The sequence below is a fragment of the Rana temporaria genome, chromosome 9, assembly GCF_905171775.1.
Source record: "Rana temporaria chromosome 9, aRanTem1.1, whole genome shotgun sequence".
In the NCBI taxonomy this organism is placed as follows: domain Eukaryota; kingdom Metazoa; phylum Chordata; class Amphibia; order Anura; family Ranidae; genus Rana; species Rana temporaria.
In genome coordinates, this window is record NC_053497.1 from 111,599,778 (window position 1) to 111,622,571 (window position 22,794).

General features: G+C 41.6%; 1 protein-coding gene across 2 annotated transcripts in view; it reads left to right on the forward strand.

Moving 5' to 3' along the window:
• Positions 1 to 22,794, forward strand: part of GPSM1 (G protein signaling modulator 1) — a 582,328-nt gene that overhangs the window by 221,696 nt on the left and 337,838 nt on the right. For both annotated transcript variants that reach the window (XM_040324133.1, XM_040324134.1), the window contains 3 exons: positions 2,648 to 2,763; positions 5,174 to 5,329; positions 20,449 to 20,557. In XM_040324133.1, the coding sequence (XP_040180067.1) occupies positions 2,648 to 2,763; positions 5,174 to 5,329; positions 20,449 to 20,557 (381 nt within the window). The remainder of the gene's footprint in view (positions 1 to 2,647; positions 2,764 to 5,173; positions 5,330 to 20,448; positions 20,558 to 22,794) is intronic.

Below are 22,794 nucleotides of genomic sequence, written 5' to 3' on the forward strand. Positions count from 1 at the left end.
TTTTTTTCACTTCTGAATTATGGCCCCAACAGTGCGCACTGGAACATTCAGAAGTTTAGAAATCCTTCTGTAACCCAGTCCATCAGTATGTTTTACAACAATAAGGTTGTGAAGGTCTTTAGAGAGAACTCTTTTCCTTTACCCATCATGAGATGTTTCTTGTGTGACATCTTGGTAATGAGACACTTTTTTATAGGTTATCTGTTGAGACTGAACCAGTTGATATTAATTTGCACTGAAAAGGGGCAGGATTGCTTTCTGATTACTGATAGATTTCAGCTGGTATAGAAGGTAAACACAAGAAAGTTCAGGTAAAGTACTGCATCAGTCCCATGTTAAAAAAGCGCTACTGTTAGTCCATTTCTGCTTCTGACAAACTCAATTGCCCAAATAGACAATTCGTATATGATGACAGTATAAATTGCTCTTTAACCACTTGGCACTTAAACCCCCTTCCTAACCAGATACATTTTCAGCTTTCGGTGCTCTCACAATTTGAATGACAATTACTCAAAATGTTGTCCTTTTTTCACACAAATAGAGCTTTCTTTTGATGGTATTTAATCACTGTTTGGGTTTATTTTTTGTGCTATAAAAAGAAAAAAAGACTGAAACTTGTGTAAAAAAAAAATAATTTTTCTTTGTTTCCGTTTTAAAATTTAGCAAATTAGTCATTTTTCTTCATAAATTTTGGCCCAAATTTATACTGCTACATATCTTTGGTAAAAAATAAGTACAAATTGGTGTATATTATTTGGTCTTTGTGAAAGTTATAGAGTCCACAAGCTAGGGTGCCAATCTCTGAAAATTGATCACACCTGAAGTACTGACAGCTTATGTCATTTCTTGAGACCCTTATGCCCTGTACACACGATCGGTTCATCCGATGAAAACGGACTGATGGATTTTTTCATCAGATATCCGATGAAGCTCACTTTCATCAGTTGTACCTACACACCATCAGTTAAAAAACTGATCGTGTCAGAACGCGGTGACGTAAAACACAAAGACGTGCTGAGAAAAATGAAGTTCAATGCTTCCAAGCATGTGTCGACTTGATTCTGAGCATGCGTGGATTTTTAACCGATGGACGTTCCCACAGACGATCGTTTTTTTTATCGTTTTTTTTATCGTTTTTTTTAACCATTAGATCATTTTAAAACAAGTTCTACGTTTTTTTCACCGATGGATAAAAAAAACGATGGGGCCCACACACGATCGGTTCATCAGACTGTTTTCATCAGACGAACTGATCGTGTGTACGCGGCATAACATGCCAGAAAAGTACAAATACCCCCCAAATGATCCCTTTTTGGATAGAAGACATTCCAAGGTATTTAGAAAGAGGCATGGTGAGTTTTTTAAGTTGTCATTTTTTTTCCCCACAATTCTTTGCAAAAATCAAGATTTTTTTTTTTCTTTTTCCTTTTTTTCACCAAACTTTCATATTAGCAGGTTATTTCTCACACACAGCATATGCATACCACAAATTACACCCCAAAACACATTCTGCTATTTCTCCTAAGTATGGCGATACCACATGTGTGAGACTTTTACACAGCGTGGCCACATACAGAGGCCCAATATGCAGGGAGCACCATCAGGCGTTCTGGAGCACCCAGGCCAATTCTGACATTTCTCTTCTACATGTAAAAATCATCATTTATTTGCTAGAAAATTACATAGAACCCCCAAAACATGTTTATTTAGTAAAGACCCTAGAGAATACAATGGCGTTTGTTGCACCTTATTATCTCACACGGTATTTGCGCAGCAATTTTTCGAACGCGTTTAAAAAAAAATGTTTTGTGCTTTTAAAAAAACAAAACAGTTAACCCAATGTTTTTGCATAATATGAAAGATGAAGTTACGCCGAGTAAATAGATACCCAACATGTCACCCTTCAAAATTGCACACGCTCGTGGAATGGCGCCAAATTTCGCTACTTAAAAATCCCCATAGACGACGCTTTAAAACGGTAAGTACTGCTTAGATTTAAAAAAAACTACCCGATTCCCCTCGACAAAATGAGAATTAATCTAAGGTTAAATCATTTTTTAGGGTGAACTCCTGCTTTAAGGGCTCGTGTCAGCGGACATTCTAGTCTAACAATACATTTTCAATTAAAATGCATGCAGCTGATTTTGACAAGTAAAGGCTGTGTTTGATGCATTTTCCCTGAACTATAGGTGACCAAGTACAGATAGCGCATTCTATCCAAAAATAATGAACACGTTAATTGTATCTTAACAGACAACTGTTATTTCTTGGAGTTTTGTGTCTGGAAATGCCCTTAATATTACATACCAACTAGCTTTACAAAAAAAAAAATGTTTATTATAATATTATTTCAAATATCTTGCATTATGTTGTTTAATTGTGTGTGCAATATAAGTATCCCTTGTCACAAGTATTGGTGTCCCATTTAGTACCTCCTGAGTATATAATCAGACTTTTCAAATAGATGATATCCTTTTGGGTTGTCCTACGCCACACTATCTTCAACTATAGCAACCTGTAATCTGATTTTGCTAGGTATTTGCCACCATCTGCACAGTTTTCGGTGAAATTTAAGGGATTAGAACTCCTGTGCAAATTGCACTTCCCATTTGTTATATTTAACAGTAACACTTCCTGTTCTTTCTAGAGACTCGCCATTGCAAAAGAGTTTGGAGACAAAGCTGCGGAGCGTAGGGCGTACAGCAACCTGGGCAATGCCCACATCTTCCTGGGGAGGTTTGATGCCTCTGCTGACTATTACAAGTGAGTGAACTTGAGCTGTCTGCATCTTTTGTTCCTTCCTCTTTAGGCAGGTGCCTCTATTTCAGAAAAGAGATTGGAGGGTGAATTAAACACAGTACATTTCATAAATTTTATTAATTTACATGCCGCAAGTTCCATAGAGCACTACAGAGTACATAAATAGTCTACACCAGTCGTCTTTCCCAAATACACTTTTGCTTTAGTTTCTATTTTAGTAATGCACTATGGCTAGGGATGAGCTTTGAGTCGAACTCATGTTCGACTCGAACATTGCCTGTTCGGCGAACAATTTGGGGTGTTCGTGGCAAATTCGAAAAGCCGCGGAACACCCTGTAAAAGTCTATGGGAAAAATCTAAAGTGCTAATTTTAAAGGCTAATATGCAAGTTATTGTCCTAAAAAGTGTTGGGGACCTGGGGGGGGGGGGGGGTGTATAGTATGCCTGTGAAGTAGCTCTTGTTTCCCGTTCTTAGAACTGTCCCTGCACAAAGTGTCATTTCTGAAGGAAAAAAGTCATTTAAAATCACTCGTGGCTATAATGAATTGTCGGCTCCCGGCAATACAGAAAAAAGTCATTCATAAAAAAAGCGTCAGGTCTTGTATGGTTATTAAGGAGACCCCCGCGTCAAATAAAAAAAAGACGTGGGGTTCCCCCCTAAATATCCATTCCAGACCCCCAAAGCATCCTCCCAATATTGAGGGCATGTGGCCTGGTACAGTTCAGGAGGGGGGGCGCTCTTGTCCACTCCCCCTTTTTTTCCTGCGGCCTGCCAGGTTGCGTGCTCGGATCAAGGGTCTGGTGTGAATTTTGGGGGGGAACTTCACGCCATTTTTTTTTAAATTTGGGGTGGAGTTCCCCTTAAAATCCATACCAGACCTAAAGGACCAGTTTACCCAAACACTTTTTAGGACAATAACTAGCATATTAGCCTTTAAAATTAGCACTTTAGATTTCAAACGTTCGAGTCCCATAGACTTTAACAGCGTTCTAAAATTCACACAAACTTTGTCTGTTCGCAGGTTCTGGTGCGAACCGAACGGGGGGGTGTTCGGCTCATCCCTAACTATGGCCAATTTGGTCAGATTCCGAATAACCAACCATGTTTTGGGGTAGAAAACAAAAGGCAAACATTCTGTATATAAACATGTATGACCTGAGACTAAGTCATTGAAAAATGTGGTGCTCATGCGCCATCTAGTGATCAGTAGTTTTTACTAAAGGATTTGTATACCACATCATGAGAGAGAGGAATCGGGGGCTGACATTATTTTCTTCTTATAAAGATGCTGGTTGACTGGCTGTTATGCTGACCCTCTGGTTTCAATACTGAATTGTCACACAAACAAGGATGCAGATCAAAAAAGTTGGAGAAAAGTCAGAAGTCCTTCTCTGCATTTTTTATCTGGGTAAATGATACATAAGCATTGAAGCCAGAAAGTCAGCATGACTGACGGGTAGCTAACATTTTCATAAAAACAGGTCATCAATGGCAGCCTATGTATTTCTCTAGTGACACATTCCTCTAAAGGCAATGTATGATGATATAAAATGTCTCTTACCAGTTCCTGATTTAATGAGGATTATTGTTTACTTTGTCATTAATTCTGTTATTTGCCTTGTCTTACAGTATAAAATACACTAGAAAGAGAGAAGGATAGAGACTTTTACTCTCTGTGATAGAAGAAAATAACAGAAGGGAAAACACGTGAAGAATTTATCAAAATTGGAGCAACAGTCCATGACACCCAATCGGCTCTCATCTTCAGCTTGTTCAGTTAATCTTCAAAAATACAAGATAGAAGTTGATTGGTTGCCATGCACAGCTGCTCCAGATTCTGTCTGCTTCCATTTTGATAAATTCCCTTCAATGAATTTAAAGGAGATGTAAACCCTCAAGGTTTTTTACCTTAATGCATTATGCATTAAGGTGAAAAACCTTCTGCGCTGCAGCTGCGCCCCAGAGCCTGTCCATCAAATACAGTGACACAGAGGCCAGGCCGAGTTCTGCTGTGTCAATGGACATAGCAGCAGGACTCAGAAGCGCGTGCCCACATGGGTGCTCCATTGGAAAGAATCTCCCTGTGGGGGCACCTGATGAAGAGCAGGAGCACCCACGGTACCCCCCCCCCCCAGAAAAGAAGGATTGGGGCTGCTCTGTGCAAAACCCTTGTACAGAGCAGGTAAGTATAACATGTTTGTTATTTTACAAAAATAAAATAAAATAATTTACCTTTACAACCACTTTAATGATCAATAGGGGTTAAGTAAGCAGCTGTGAAGATACCAGTGATGCTGAATGTGGTCATATAATAATGCAAAGAAGTTCTGCTTGTTTATTTCTTGTTCACCCAGAATTTGGTAGAAGGAGCATAGTCTTATTTTACTGATTTGTGTCTGCCTTATTCCTCAGGAAGACTTTGCAGCTCTCTAGACAGCTGAAAGACCAGGCAGTAGAGGCTCAGGCCTGTTATAGCCTGGGGAACACATATACTTTGCTCCAGGACTATGAACGGGCCATAGAATACCACCTGAAACACCTCTCCATAGCGCAGGAGCTTGGTGACCGGTAAGCGATTGCACTTTCAATATCCTACCTTAGCTACTTATGTGAAAGCTATACTTGATTTTTAACTCATTGAAATGTTATAATTCATTAGAATTTATATAAGAAGAATTTCTTTATCGTACACCAAGTGACACAGAGGCTCTATTCATTACATAGTAGGTTGTATGGTCACCAGAGGTAATTGGACACTGGCACAACCAATGAAGACAAGTTCCCCTCCATTTAACCCCTCCCATAAGGGAAGTACCTCAGTTTTTTCACCAGTGTCTAAGGTGTTGGATGCAAGTAGGATGTGCTGAAGGAAGCTCTGCCAAAGAAACCCTTGGGGGGTAAAAGAGCTACACTTTCGGGTCCATCCAAGACGCCATAAATTTTACGCCAAAACTGGATGGTACCGGGCCTCGAGGTGTCGCCTTCAATGTCTCTCTTCGGAGGACTGGGCTCTAGCGTCCAGCACTTTCGCTCTATACGCTAAAAGTCCTGGCAGAGTCTTTTACAAGGCCCAGGGAAGAGGCCTCCTTTAAGTAGGAACCCATATCCCTGAAAGTTGGCACACACCCTGCCGTGATGGGGGAAGATTGGTTCTGCTTGGCAGAAAACCTGCGGCTAGGAAAAGGTAAGCCAGGAAAGAGTCCTAAGTTTTAAACTTAAGGACCTTTCCTATTTTGGAGTAGGTGTCTTTTTTCTGACCACCACTGGAGGGAGTAAAGAGCTCAGTTCCATTTAACATGCTCCAGAACAGTGTCAGTTCCTCCAGACAAGCACACTCCTTCCGCTGCTGAAGCTCTGCCATGAACGGCTGCCTTCCCTCCTCTCAGACAGGTGTCAGGGGGATCATCCTCATGTCAGATCACTGCCATTACCCCTGGGGCGCGCGCTTTATGCTAATAAGCAATAAAAGGGGGCGGGCCTGTGAGCACGCAGGGTAAGGGCATGTAAGATCTCCATGTGGTTGGTTGAGCACTCCCAAAAATAGACACCTACTCTAGCATGAACCTGTGTGTTATTAGTTGCATACTTATATGTAGATTGCTAAACTAGCACAGTAGGTATATGCATGTTTGTGGTACCTCTGCTTTGCTTAGTAAAATGTCTACCCAGAGAAGAAATTCAGGGAGTAAGAAAGACAAAAAAGCACCGCTGCCTGAGACAGGAGGCTCTAGCCGCGCCTGCTCGGTACCTTCCTCTCCTGTAATACCTGACGCACCTATACAGGATGAGCCATTACCTCTATCAGGAGTAGCAGCCTCTCCTGTGGTGCCGGTGCATGCATATGTCACTGAGGACACTTTGGCAGCAGCCCTGAACAACTTAAAAGGTAGAATCGCTGCGTTAATCGCAAAGTCCTCAGAAAAGGACAAAAAGCGAAGCAGATCTCCTTCTCTTGTTTTGGATCTCCCCTCAGAGATATCTGAGGAGGATGAGGTCCCATCAGGGGATGAGGACTCGGAGGGATCAGTAATATCAGAGGAACCCTTTTTTGCTTACCGGGTTCTGAAATTACATGTGCAATGTTATGCTGAAGCAGTACGCTCCTACATTCAGATTACCCTCTTCTGAATTAACTGAATCACCTGTCTCCTCTCTGGGTTCATTAAAATCCCCACGGGCTGCTTGTGCCTTTCCAATCCATCCTTTATTGGAGAATCTGATTTACACAGACTGGAAACACCCATAAGCGTTTTTCTCCTCCTAGGAAGTTTGAAGTCCTTAATCCTATGGAGGAGAAGTTTACCAAGAAGGTGGAGTCTACCTTCTGTGGATGCAGCTATCTCTTGTGTAAATAAAAGCCTAACTTGTGCGGTGGACAATGCCCAGGTTTTTAAAGCCCCTTCTGAGAAAAAGTTGGAATATTTACGAAGATCTTTCTTTCTCCTGGCGGGCCCAGTAACCCAACCTGCTGTGGCGGCAGTTGGTATGTGTCGCATCTTAAAAGACCAGGTGAAACGGGCTGAACGATCTGCCTCCGGAGCAAATCAAATTTTGGGAGAATATGCCTAGGGCCTTATGTTTCACAGTGGATGCCATTAGAGATTCTATCCAACGGACATCTCGCCTTATGCTCCAGCTGGTGCATATGCACAGAATTATTTGGCTAAAGCATTGGTCAGCGGAGGCTCCATGCAAAAAACTTTTGGCCAGTTTCCCCTTCTACGGTGAACACCTCTTTGGGTATGATTTGGAAAATTATATCCAAAAGATATCGAGCGGTAAAACGACCCTTTTGCCAGATAAGAAGAAAAACAAGCGTCCTTGTTTTAAACGTTCTCTCTCCCCGGCCCCCGGGAAGATCTGACTCCAGCAAGTGGCGACGGCATTTTCAGCCAGCCACAAAGGCTAAAGAAAACCAGGCCCAGAAGTACAAGAAGCCGTGGGGTTCAAAAAGCTAACAACCAAAAACCACAAAGCCTCTTTATGAGGAGGTGCCCCCGCTTGGCCCAGTGGGGAAATGGCTTTGGCAGTTTTCAGCAGCATGGCAGACCGAGATCCAGGACAAGTGGGTTGTTTCCACAGTATCCCTAGGGTACAAGCTGGAATTTTCGAGAGGTCCCACCTTACCGGTTCCGAATTTCAAGGCTCTCCAAAGATCCATTAAAAAGAGAGTCCTTCTTTAAGGGATTGGATCACTTGATGTCCCAAGGGGTAATCATGGAAGTACCCCTAAAGGAACAAAGGTTAGGTTTTTGCTCAACTTACTTGGTTCCAAAACCAAATGGAGACGTCAGACCCATCCTGGATCTAAGATCTCTGAATCTGTTTCTGAACATTCGCCATTTCCGAATGGAAACTATTCGATCAGTAGTCCCCACTCTACAAGGCGGAGAATTCTTGGCGTTTATAGACATCAAGGACGCATATTTACATGTGCCTATCCATCCCGCTCACCAAAAGTTCCTAAGGTTTGCGGTAGAACGCCACCACTTCCAGTTTGTGGCTCTGCCCTTTGGTTTGGCAACCGCGCCTGAGTATTTACAAAAGGTTCTCGCCCCTCTGTTGGCAAAGCTGAGGGCACAGGGCATAAAATAAATAAATGAAAAAAATAAGTTGGGGGATGGGAATTAGTTTAAGAAAAAACTGAAGAATTTAGTTAAGAGGGTTACTATTAGTAGCAGTGATTGACCATGAGACTTAATTAGAAATATATCAAAAGTATGAAATTTATTTAACACAGTTCATACGGCTATAAAAAGTTTTTTAATTGTATTATTATCAGATATAAGATCTAATAGGTATTTAAAGTTCCTGAACACATGTAACGAGACTGACAAGACTAACAATGACTACAATTAACGACGCCCGACTGCGCGTGCTAAAAGTTCACACAACAATAACATGCATCATCAAAATATAGCAATTTTAAATAGCCCTGTCATGAATCATGGGGACTATATAGTAAATAATCATATGTGGGAAGCCATAAAGGTCTCACCACATTAATGATATTAAGAATGTCAAATAGATGCAATATATGGTGGGTGAACCTGTGATTAGGGAGAAAAGGAGAGAGGGGGAAATGTATAATGTGTCTTATGTCTGTCAATACCCAGGGTAAATTGGTTATATAATGCAATATTGTTTACAAATATAATGGAAGTCCATACGTAATATTAGGCAGAAAATGTTGGATTTGATACTAAATAACTTTTGAAAGTTCCGGCTATATTAGTATCATCTAGGACAAATTGGACAATGATACTTTGTTGGTAAGGTTGAATAGTCAGTATCAATATTGACTTGATCAAGCAAGGAGGTTATATATATATTGCTGAGAATGTCCGTTAGGTTTCCATTTGTAAATCAATTTCTGGTAGTGCAATAATATTATTAATATTATTTAAACGACAGACAAAGAATCAGGCATCATAAGGAACTGCTGTCCATAACGTATATTGAAGTATCAGTACAATTTATACTGCTTGCTATTATTTACCCATTCGTTACCTTAGTATAGATGTAGTTTGGTCTTTGATCATCCGATCTTATATAGGTAAAATTACCGACCTTTGTTTGTTGTTCATCTAGTTTGTAACGATATCCATGGTTGTGTTGTAGCAAGTTTTCCAGCAGAATTCAAATGGTCCAGATGGTCATTACTGACCTTGATGCGCTGATTGTGATAATTTCCCGGGATGTTGTTTTCCTTTCAGTGTGTTGTTGAGGAGGCCGCTCTATTGGCACTAGATAGCATGTGTGCTTTGAAGCAAACTTACAAGTAGTTTGTCTGTCATGAGCCGTCTCTTCCGTTCGACGGCTTGTAAGTTGTTCTGTCAAGAGAGCCGTTCTCTCCTTCTCCCGTCAGTCGGCTAAACGCCGGTATAGGCGTAGCGGGCGTCTAGCTGTGACGTCGACGCGTTTCGCCGTGCTTAGTGGCGTAGCTTCTTCCTGGACGTGATGGCCTACCTGGATACCTGGATGATCTACTTGTGATAGATCAGTTAGTGGCAGGTTTAGATCACGCAGTGCTCAATATAGTAAAATACTTAGAGCATTTAGGATGGATCATAAACCTACAGAAATCCTCCCTGCAAGCCCAAAGAAGTGTAGAGTATTTGGGCATGATCATAGACACAGTCCAAAGCAAGGTATTCCTGCCAGAGCCAAAGATCAAGTCTTGAGAATTGATCCACAATGTCAGGGCGAAAAAGGGACCATTCGAGGCTGTTCCTTACGCCCAGTTTCATTCTGGACTACTGCAAAGCAATATTCGAATGGCCTGGAACAGGAAAAATCAAGCTCTGGATTAACCCTTGCGCATATCTCCACAGGTGCATCAAAGCTGCAGTTGGTGGTTAAAGAACAAGAACTTGCGGAAAGGAAGGTCCTTTCTCCCAGTCACCTGGAAGGTGGTATGTGAAAAAGGAGGGCTCTAGAAAGTGATTATAAGAAACACTCATAAATATTAAATATACTAAAGTGAGAAAAATACAAATCATAAAATTCTCCCAAGTGGATAAACCAGTGATATACAATTAGTGGTAATAAATCTTTAAAATAAATCACCAAAAAGTATTGCACACATAATATAAGTCCTTAAAGAAAGTGTTTGACTCTTTCTAAGGAAAAATATACAAAGCAAAAAAGATAAATTGTCCCAATTGAAAAAAAAACAAATAAATGTGATTAATTTCCAAAATCCATCCACCAACAAAAAACAAAATCTTGCTGTAAAAGGATTGTTGTCCAGACAGTGCAAACTTGTTCCTTCACCATACGCAAGGATAAGACACCCAAAGTGCACAGAAGGGGAATGCGCTTACCAGACTCAATGGATCTTTTTGATTAGAAAAAGATCTCATGCGCTTAGCAGGAGCGTGCCTGCACACTTGGCCATAAACGGGAGATGTGGGTATTGGCTCAAGACCTCCATTGCAGAGATGGAACATGGAATGAAAAAGCCAAAACTTCCATAGCGCAAACCATTTAATAAAAGAATAAAATGACCGAACAAAAAAGGCCAAATGGCCGATTACATTAAACGGTGCCCAACCCGGCACTGAGGCTGCAGACTCCTAAGGAAAAGCACTTGTGGTTCCTCCACTAACTCGACGGCGTGCGTTCCACCAGTCAGAAACTCAAGCCAGATTGCCGAATGTGACGTAGGCAGTACACGTGACCAGGCTGCGCCGTGACGTACGTTTCGTAAAATTAACGTCTTCAAAAGGTGCCGGGTTGGGCACCTTTTGATGTAAGCGGCCATTTGGCCTTTTTTTTCCTGTAATTTTATTATTTTATTAAATGGTTTGCACTATGGAAGTTTTGGCTGTTTCATTCCATGTTCCATCTCTGCAATGGAGGTCTTGAGCCAATACCCACATCTCCGTTTATGGCCAAGTGTGCAGGCACGCTCCTGCTAAGCGCATGAGATCTTTTTCTAATCAAAAAGATCCATTGAGTCTGGTAAGCACATTCCCCTTTTGTGCACTTTGGGTGTCTTATCCTTGCGTATGGTGAAGGAACAAGTTTGCACTGTCTGGGCAACAATCCTTTTACAGCAAGATTTTGTTTTTTGTTGGTGGATGGATTTTGGAAATTAATCACATTATTTGGGGTTTTTCAATTGGAATTTTTTTTATCTTTTTTGCTTTGTATATTCTTTCTTAGAAAGAGTCAAACACTTTCTTTATGGACTTATATTATGTGTGCAATACTTTTTGGTGATTTATTTTAAAGATTTATTACCACTAACTGTATATCACTGGTTTATCCACTTGGGAGAATTTTATGATTTGTATTTTTCTCACTTTAGTATATTTAATATTTATGAGTGTTTCTTATCACTTTCTAGCGCCCTCCTTTTTCACATATCACTTCGTAGTAAGAATTATATTTTTTACTATTAGAGGAGCAGCTTAATAATTTAATTGAATTAATCACTTTTAGATAATTGGCGCGGATTTATTCTTTTAAAATTATTTTTAAATCACCTGGAAGGTGGTGTCTACAGATACCATCCTTTTAGGCTGGGGAGCAGTGTTAGAAGAAGCTTCAGCCCAGGGTACCTTGGCCAAATCCGAAGAGAGCCTGCCCATCGACATACTGGAGATTCGGGCAGTATACTTAGCCATCAGAGTCTGGACATACAGGTTACAGGGTCACCCTGTTCGAATTCAATTCGACAATGCTACTGCAGTAGCTTATATCAATCACCAAGGAGGCACCCGGAGCGGGATGCCCAGAAGGAGGTCAATCGGATTCTGACATGGGCAAAAGAACATGTTCCTTGTCTTTCTGCAATCTTCATTCCAGGGGTAGAGAACTGGCAAGCGGACTATCTAAGTTGCCAGCAACTGTCTCCAGGAGAGTGGTCTCTCCACCCTGATGTCTTTCAGGCAATATGCTGGAGATGGGGGACCCAGGAGGTAGACCTGCTAGCTTCCAGGCTCAACAGGAAGTTGGACAACTTTGTGTCCAGGACGAGAGAGCCTTTGGCCTATGGAACAGATGCTCTGATAATTCCTTGGAATCTGTTTTCACTGATCTATGCATTCCCTCTGATCCCTCTCTTACAGAGATTGCTGTGCAAGATCAAGAAGGAGGGAATACCAGTACTCCTAGTGGCCCCGAATTGGCCCAGGAGACCCTGGTACGCCGAGATCATAAAGTTGGCAGTAGGAAGACCTTGGGTGCTTCCACTACGTCACGATCTGCTATCACAGGGTCCAGTGTTCCACCCTTCCTTACAAAAGCTAAATTTGACGGTTTGGCTACTGAAACCTACATCTTAAGGAAACAAGGCCTCTCAGATCCAGTTCTTGCTACACTCATTAACGCTGGAAGGCACATGTTTCCTGGTGTGAATCCAGAGAGTGGAATTCTCAAAAGATATATGCTATAAGTAGGATTCTCGCTTTTTGTCAATTAGGAGTGGAGATGAAATTAGCCCTGAGTACCATCAAGGGTCAAATATCGGCTCTATCGGTCTTTTTTCAGAGACGGCTGGCATCTCATTCCCTAGTACGGGCTTTCATTCGGGGAGTACTGCAGATAAATCCGTCAGTCAAGTCTCCCTTATGTTCCTGGCATTTGAACTTGGTATTGTCAGTCTTGCAAAAGCAACCGGTTGAACGTATCTGCCATAATCCTTTGATTCTTTTGAGCAGGAAATTGGCCTTTTTGATTGCTATCTCTTTTGCTAGAAGAGTATCAGAATAAGCATCTCTCTTTTATAAAGAGCCTTATTTAGTTTGTCACAAGGACAAAATTGTACTACGCCCCCATCCTACCTTTCTTCCAAGGGTGGTATCGGCATTTCATTTAAATCAAGACATCGTTTTGCCTTTTTTTTTCCCTGAGCCGCGGTCAGCGGGGGAAAAGTTATTGCACTCTCTAGATGTTTTGTTTATTGTGCCAGAAAGGGCCAAGTGGCATCAAAATCCACCATTTCTAGGTGGATTCGACAAGTAATTATTCAAGCTTATGGTTTAATGAACAAGATTCCTCCTTTTCCTGTTAAGGTGCACTCGACCAGGGCAATAAGTGCTTCATGTGCAGTGCATCACCAGGCTTCGATGGCTCAGATCTGTAAAACTGCTACTTGGTCTTTAGTCCATACATTTACCAAATTCTATCAAATAGATGTAAGAGGACGTGAGGATTCTGCCTTCAGGCGTAGCGTGCTACAGGCAGCAGTATAGGGCTTCTTGTCCATTAGCAGCCTGCTTGATCTGTGTCTCCCACCCTTCATTAAGCATTGCTCTGGGACGTCCCTGGAATTGGAAAAAATCATAGACTGCCGCACTGTTAAACTACGTCTTTTTTTGGATAAAATCAGATCAAAACACAATCCAAAATGGTGCAGTCAAGATGAAAAACTGAACAACAGGACTAAAAATGGCTAACATGTTTCACGTCGTAAGATGCTTACTCATAGCTCTGGGACGTCCCACTATGTAATGAATAGAGGTTCTGTGTCCCGTGGTGTACGATAAAGAAAATAGGATTTTTAATAACAGCTTACCTGTAAAATCCTTTTCTTGGTGTACACCACAGGACACAGAGGTCCCCCCTTCTTATGGAAACCTTACTGCTTTGCTACAAAACTGAGGTACTTCCGTTATGGGAGGGGTTATATGGAGGGGAACTTGTCTTCATTGGTTTTGCCAGTGTCCAATCACCTCTGGTGACCATACAACCCACTATGTAATGAATAGAGGCTCTGTGTACTCCAAGAAAAGGATTTTACAGGTAAGCTGTTATTAAAAATCCTAATATTACTAGTAAAAATGCACAGCTTTCAAGTGAGTAACCTGCTCTCTCTCCAGTCCTTCTCCCGGTTTTCATAAAAGCCACTTTACTGTTTTAAAGGCTTGATAATCAGTAGCTTTGCAATCTTAGACAAAACATTCTCGGCTGCATGATGAATATCTCATTCACTGAACTGCATGCTTCCAGCTTCTGTGAGTGGTGAATCAGAAGCATGCCTTGGTGAAGTTAATGTTTGATTTCACATGTACTGATCCACCATGCATGAGTGGTGATTTTTGCCACAGACTTTAACCAAAACATTTTTTATTGTTGTTGGTTTTGGACTGTTAATTTTTATTTGTGGTTTGTGTCCCCACTGGGGAGATTACCGAATGTGATACTAAACACACACAATGTAATTAACATGATCTCTTCTTTCTGTATGTGGATGATGGCACTGTAATTATTTTAATAAAACATGACCCAGCTTGTCTGCAGGGCAACAGTGGTAGGAAAAGCTTCTCGTCCTCTGTTGCTGGTCACACGTTCAAAGAAAAAAAAAACTGCTTTTGGAATACAGAGTAAAAATAAATAAATTAATGTATAAAAACTTTTTTAAATTGCCATACAAATATATATTTGAAAGGAATTTTTTTTTTTTTGCTAAAGCAGTGTGTGTGGATTTCTTCTAGTCACAGGCTGTTTCACACCCCTCCAGCCCATGTCTTAGAATGACAAGGAGGTGAAGCCTCCATCAATCTGCATGTAATATCTCGCCCCCATTGTGGCTAATTAATGGGCATGGAGGAGGAGAAGGGAGGCAGTGGGCTGTCATTTACCACTGTGTATGCACCTACATGTGTTACTCTATTCCCAACTGCAGTGGGGACATGGACAGAAGGGGTAGATATAGAACAGCAGGATCAACCAGTTTTTTTATAGAATACAGAAAATAAAATCCCATAGAGACCCAGTGAGTATGGACAGCATGTAATACAGCATTTATTAATAGTTTTTAATAATGTGGGTTTAATTTAATTTTAATTATCTGCCAGGACATCTGCTTTCTCCACTTCTTGTCCTGCAGTCACAGGGAGAGGAAATTAGGTGAAATTACCAAGGGCAGTAAAAGCTTAACGCATAACTTAATGCTAAAGCTTTATTGCATATTTTATTGCTTCCGATAATACAGATGAAAGTGTTCTCCACAAGAGGGAGTTCTATGACTGGACAGAGCACAGTGTTGGAGTCCAAGTCATAATATAATCAGCCATTCTTATTAATACAGTGTAAATAACAATGGCAATGGGAATTAACAAGTTTCCTTTTTGTCACTTAAAGAAGAAAGTACTTTGTCCTCTGTAAGGCTGCTTTCACATTGGGCAGTGGAGGTGCGGTGACGGTATAGCCACGCTATTTGTTGCGCCGCTATACCGTCCTATTTACCGCAATGTTCGGGCACTAGCGGTGCGGTATTAACCCTCGCTAGCAGCCGAAAAGGGTTAATAACGCCCGCAATGCGCCTCTGCAGAGGCACATTGCAGGCGGTATTACCGCGGTTTCCCATTGATTTCAATAGGAAGGCGCGGTAAACACCCCGCTCCCATACCGCTCCAAAGATGCGGCAAGCAGGACTTTTGGAACGGTCCTGCTACCGCACCGCTTCAGTGTGAAAGCCTTCGGGCTTTCACATTGAAGCCTGCAGGGCATGATTTTTTCATGCGGTATAGCAGCGCTATTTTTAGCGCTGTACCGCATGAAAATGCCTCAATGTGAAAGGGGCCTTAGTGCTTTCTAACCCTAGCTGTAGGGTCTGACCTGCCTCTCGCCCCTCCGGCCATGGCCAATCCAACAACAGCTATGAAGGGGACAAATGATCCCTATCTGCAGCTTGTCTTGGCTGTGAGCTTTTTTCCCAAGAAAATAAACGACAATTAGAATGCAGCTACTGACATGTGCCCTTTTCCTCTGCAGTTCTCTTGCCATTGCTTGTTGTTATGGGAAAGTACTCATAGCTGGGACAAGCTGCAGCTATACGCTGCCCACTGCCATTTGCCTCAATTTTAATTCACACCAAATGAGTGTTTTTTGCTACATAATGGCTGCACAAATTTTACTAGACCTATCTGCTTTTTTTGAAGAAGCACCTTTTTTCCCCATAAGATGCCTAATAGAGTCAGATGAACAATTTTTGCCTAGCTCCAGCAAAAAAATTAAGATTTCCATTCATGCTTCCTCCACAGCTGAACAGTGTATACAGCTGCGGTGCTGAAAAGTTTATTTTTACAGAGCAGCAGTGGGGTATACAGTTTTTGGAATGAAAAAAAGTAAATGCCACTCCATTAGCAATTGCCTTTTTTTAAAGAATTAAAATGTTAGATAAATGTGACAGAATAATGATATTTTAAAGTATGCTGTAATCAAAAAAGTCAGAATGCAAAAGTATCTCAGAATAGATCAGACTTCTGCGATACAGTAATATGCAAGAGCTCTGAGATTAGTCATGATTCTGGGATAATATCTGCTTTATTCTTCAGCTTTAAGGCACAGCCAGTGCCAGATGTACAGGTGCAGCATGGATGTGTGTTCAAAGCCTCCACTCGGAAATTTCGTTTTTTTTGTGCTCCGAGACATTCCACTGTATTTCTGATTTGTTGTATCCGATCACTAAAAAAAACCCTAATTTTTTATTCTAAGATTTAATCTTGGTATACATTTCTATGCTCCAAGGTTCCCGTTTCACAGGTGAATAAAAACGGCGAAACTTGGACTATAACTGAAGTGTATATAGGACTAAACCTATTTGTATATACACTGCTCAAAAAATTTAAAGAAACACTTTTGAATCAGAACTTCTGGGATATTGATCTGGTCGGTTAAGTAGCAGAGGGGGAGGGGTGTATACAGAGGGGGTTGTTAATCAATTTCAGCTGCTTTTCTGTTCATTGGAATTAACAACAGGCACACTAGATGTGGAATAATGAGACGACCTCCAAAACTGGAATGGTTTTTCAGGTGGAGGTGTCTGACATTTTTTTCCCTACTCATCTTTTCTGACTGTTTTTCACTAGTTTTGCATTTGGCTAGAGTCAGTGTCACTACTGGTAGCACGAGGCGATACTTGGACCCTATAAAGGTTGCACAGGCAGTCCAACTCTTCCAGGATGGCACATCAATATGTGTCATTGCCAGAAGGTTTGCCATGTCTGAAGAGCATGTAGGAGATTCCAGGAGACAGGCAGTTACTCTAGAAGAGCTGGACAGAGCCGTAGAAGGTCCTTAACCCATCAGCAGGACCGGTATCTGCTCCTTTGTGCAAGGAGGAACAGGATGAGCACTGCCAGAGCCCTACAAAATGACCTCCAGGAGGCCACTGGTATGCATGTCTCTGACCAAACAATCAGAAACAGACTTCATGGGGGTGGCCTGAGGGCCCGACGTCCTCTAGTGTGCTCTGTGCTCACTGCCGGACACTGTGGAGCTCGATTGACATTTTCCATTGAACACCAGAATTGGAAGGTCCACCACTGGTGCCCCATGCTTTTCACAGATGAGAGCAGGTTCACCCTGAGCATATGTGACACACGTGAAAGGGTCTAGAGAAGCCACGGAGAACTTTATGCTGCCTGTAACATCATTCAGCATGACCGGTTTTGTGGTGGGTCAGTGATGGTCTGGGGAGGCATATTCATGGAGGGACGCACAGACCTCTAGAGGCTACACAATGGCACCCTGACTGCCATTAGGTATTGGGATGAAATCCTTGGACCCATTGCCAGACCCTACGCTGGTGCAGTGGGTCCTGGGTTCCTCCTGGTGCACGACAATGCCCAGCCTCATGTGGCAAGAGCAGGCAGCCAGTTCCTGGAGGATGAAGAAATTGATACCATTGACTGGCCCCCACGGTCACCTGACCTAAATCCAAAAGAACACCTCTGGGACATTATGTTTCGGTCCATCCGGTGACGCCAGGTTGCACCTCAGTCTGTTCAGGAGCTCAGTGATGCTCTGTTCCAGATCTGGGAGGAAATACCCCAGGACAGTGTTTCTCAACTCCAGTCCTCAAGGCGCCCCAACAGGTCTTGTTTTCAGGCTTTCCATTATTTGGCACAGGTGATTTGATCAGTTTCACTGCCTTAGTAATTGCCACAGCCGTTCCATCTGAAGGAAATCCTGAAAACATGACCTGTTGGGGTGCCTTGAGGACTGGAGTTGAGAAACACTGCCCCAGGACACCATCCGTCGTCTCATTAGGAGCATGCCCTGATGTTGTCAGGCATGCATACAAGCACTTGGTGGCCATACAAACTACTGAGGACCATTTTGAGTTGTTGCAATGAAATTTCAGCAAAATGGACTAGCTTGCTGCATAATTTTTTCACTTAGATTTTCGGGGTGTCTTTGAATTCAGCCCTCTGTAGGTGGATAATTTTCATTTCCATCAAATGATGTGCCATCCTTTCATTCCTAACACATTACCCAGTCCATATCGGTATAGATATCTAGCGTGAGATTTTTGCCTGTTGAGATCTGATATGTTTTCAAAGTGTTAATTTTTTGGAGCAGTGTGTGTATGTGTGTGTGTGTGTGTGTGTGTGTGTGTGTGTATATATATATATATATATATATATATATATATATATATATATATATATATATATATATTTATATTAAGAAGGGTATAGGGGATTATATGGCTGTTTATGTCCCACATTATCACTAGGACAGAAAGAGATGAGAAATCCAATATTGTACAGTTGTCATCAGAACAGATGAGGTGAATTCAAACCTGGACACCTGATTACTGGATTTTCTCTCACTCCTTGTTGTGTCTCCAGGACAGGAAGTGAGGGAAAATCGCCCCAATGGGACAGTCTAACCAATCTCTGCTCTAAAATGTAAAAAAAAAATGTACAATTAGATAAACTAAGCCTCAGAGTCCCTTTATCACCTAGGATGTAGATCCACTGGACATTGTAAGCCAAGTAACTTCCCCATAGAATGAAGCATAGCTTTACAGTGGAGGCTGGTGGTATATTTTTGGGGGACAGTTGCTGCAAACAAAAGAGCATCTGTAAAAAAATGTTCATCACACCTTGTTTAGTTCTGTGTAGTAAAGTGGTATAGTGCAGCACTGAATCTGATCATTTAGAAGGCTGAAACTCCTACTACTCAGACAATTGCTTATAGCAGAGAGTCATTAAAGTGCATGAAACATATATATATAAAAAATAAATCAAATGTTCACACGCAACAAACATTTACATAGAACCGAAAGTGCTTGTGCATGTTTATATATATATATATATAGTCCATAAAGTGATTCCAGTGGATAAAGTGACTTTCCATGGTGAGTGATTGTAAACCGGTTTGTCTGTAGATATTCCACCACCATTAGAAAAAAAGGCTTACCAGACGTGTTGAACCCAACTAGGCATACGCCCAATGAGTCAACAGAGCTTTTGGTGTAGCATACCCAGGGGAGAAAAGTATATCAGCATACACAACTTCCAGTATGGACATATGAGGCAGAGGTCCATCACAATATTGTCACCAATGGGATTCAACCAGGATGTAGTGACCACAACTCAAAGGCGATTCATCAAAATAGTTTATTGGTAAAAGGAGAAAGAATAGGCCACATGGTTTGATACCATTTAAACAGAAAATATTTCTTGTATAGGTAAAAATGGGCACTCACATTTGAGAAGACATTAAAAGCATGTAAAGAAAATCAGGTAACTCGGTGGCTTCAGCAAAGCCCGTCCCTAGTTCTGTGTAATAGTCTGTAGTTTTTACACTGAGCGATAAAAATACTACACATCAGACCGATTAGTGTATATGGGTAGTATTATAATAAGCTTATATTTTTATTTAAACATCAGACTTGTATTAAGTTGTGATGGCCTAGAAGATGACAAACAAGCACCCACATTTCTCTTGCTTCCTACACACACTGCAATAGTGACTGTTTAAAAGAAGGTTATACAAGTCAAAGCTGCTAGGGCTCATCTCTGAACACTGAACAGAAAAGGCTCTTGGCTTTGCCTCTAAGGAGTGCCAAAGATAAGAGATAACTGTACATGCTGCAATGTGACCCCCATGTCACAGCAATCTCTGACCTTCCTGCAGTACTGCAAGCAATGCCATCACTACCAATTCTGAGATTTAGACATAAATTTGTGTTCATGTCCTGGTATCAGCATAGATCTATGAAATGTCTGCTAGCACAAAAAATATCAGAGGATTGAAAATGGTACACAGATGTGATTAAATGTAAAAAGATTTTTAATACCCTCAAACTATTTGTAAAAGTACTAACGACTGTACAGATAACAGTATAAGTCTTTGTCTGTTTAGGCCCTGCTTTAAAACTATGTGGTTCTCCAACATGCAGAAAAAACATGCTGGCTATCCTCTTCTTTTGTTTGTAGGGTTGGTGAAGGACGGGCATCGTGGAGTCTAGGAAATGCCTACGTGGCATTGGGTAACCATGAAGAGGCCCTGCGATATGCTAGAAAACACATGGAAATTTCTTGTGAGGTGAGTGGAGAAAGGGGGGGGGGGGTGTCACAGATTAAATCAGTCACTCCATAGAGGTGATTGGAGAGTCTGATCAGGTCCACCTGAAAAACAAGCAGGCGGACCTGGTAGGACAGCATGTGTGAAAGGGTCCTAATGGTCCCAAAATAACTAATCAAACCAAAAAGCAGACCGAGGGTCAAACAATGGCCACTCGATGAAAGAAGGTATAGAAGAACCAACAGCGGTATTATAGAAAGTACAAGCTTTTTTAATAATATACAAATGCACACTGAACAAGGTTTTTGTTCTCCAGCCACCTTCCAGACTACCAATAAAATTGGGACAACGTTGTCACAAGTTAAAATGTACACAGCTGAGCTCAGAACTGCACACACATTTACCAACCTACATCCACACAGAAGGGACAGGGGAACCAGGTACACCAATGCGGTAAGTTGTTCAAAACAACAGGGGTGAAGCAAGCTGATCCGTGTGCAGGGGTTTTAAAATCTTTTATTCTCCCAGTGTGTTCACTATGGTAATGCAGCTGGGACATCCATGCACAAGTCTGTATCCCCTTGGTTGATACGTTAAAAAAACAGCAGGCCTATTGCACTCAAATTGATTCAGCCCAGTCCTCCATCTGTCCGAAAATGAATTCAGCTGGTGAATCAGGTCCTGCCCTTTGAGAAACTAGTGTACGAACATAGAGGTTGCCCTTTTGAAATATAATAAAGTATGGGATGTATGGTGTTCCTCCACTCTTACTATATCTGGTACTTAACAACATATATGTTGCCAAGTCTATTGGTTTGAAAGTATGGCACACTGCACTCTTTGTAATTTAGTCTTTTAAACTTGATTTCTCTTGTGTTCATGGACAGACACGGCAGAATCCAGGGCGGACTGACCATTGAGTCACTCGGGCACTGCCCAAGGGCCCCATGCCACTGGGGGGCCCCATCAGGGTTGCCAGGCTCAGAAAAACCAGGGACAGTATGTAAAAATCTGTGTTTTTTTTTTTACATCTGTCCCTGATATGTCTGAAACTGACATGCTTTTGATGTGAAAATCCAGAGATTTTAGCTGCCCCGCCTCTGCACTGCCTCCTGGCGTGGTGGCCATCTGTAACTCCGGGGGCCCCATAATCTTCTATTGCCTGGGGGCCCCATGAGTTGTCAGTCCGCCCTTGGCAGAATCACTGAACAATGGGGTATTTCCCTTTTATCGGGAGAGGACTAGGCAGAAAACACTATTAAACTGTTAATAAAACATTAAACCGTATAGTACCGCCCGGGGGGCGGTCCCTCTAGGTACAACTCCACTTCCTGCACACAGCAGCCTCAGTTTTTTTCTGCCTAGCATAGGAGTGGACCTGGCTCCCTATGGGCCCTTGGTCTGATAGTTTTTTTATGCTTTTCTTAAGCTTTTTGAAAGTTTTTTTTATGCTATGATCCTGAGATCTGCAATCAACTGCCAAATGGGTGACAGGCTGGATGTAAGTTTCTTGTAGGCACTCCGTTTTTTTTTTTTTTTTTCCCTTTGCTTATGTGGTATAGAAGGACACAGTAGGAGAACACACAATTTTTTTTTTAAATCAGTATTGTATCATACAATACTTTGGGATGCATACATATGTAGTAGGAGTACAATCAAGGACATTGCAAACAATTTTAAAAGAAATTTAGCAGTGTAAGGGAAATAGACAAATCCGCCTATTCCATGAATAGATTACATATACCCCAGGATTGATTCGGAGTTAAGTCGGGAATTGCCTGTAATTAAATACATAACACTGTCAATACTGTAGACAACCCATCTATCATTTAACATAAGCGACACACAGCCAAATGAATTTGCATCCTGTACATTAACAATATCTAGCACCCATATTGTATTTGCAACTAGTATATAAACACAATAATCACAACCTGCATATAGCCCTATTTCACCACGTCCTGTCTCTATGGCCGTATTCTGAAAATAGTAGATTCCTCTATAAAACCGCTTGCCCCACCCTGTCTCATCCTTTAACCCGATATCCTAGTAATAGCCTATCCATAATCAATTGGGTTGGTCCCAACCCCGGTACGTCTAGCCAGGGCTGCCATAAGGAGTAGAATTTTTTGAGAGCATTCCTGTGCTGGTATGTAAGTTTTTCCCTTATTAACAAACTATTCACCATCTTCACCCGTTGTCCCTCTGTTGGCACTCTAGAGGTAATCCAAAACCTAGCAATGGCTTTCCGGGCAACA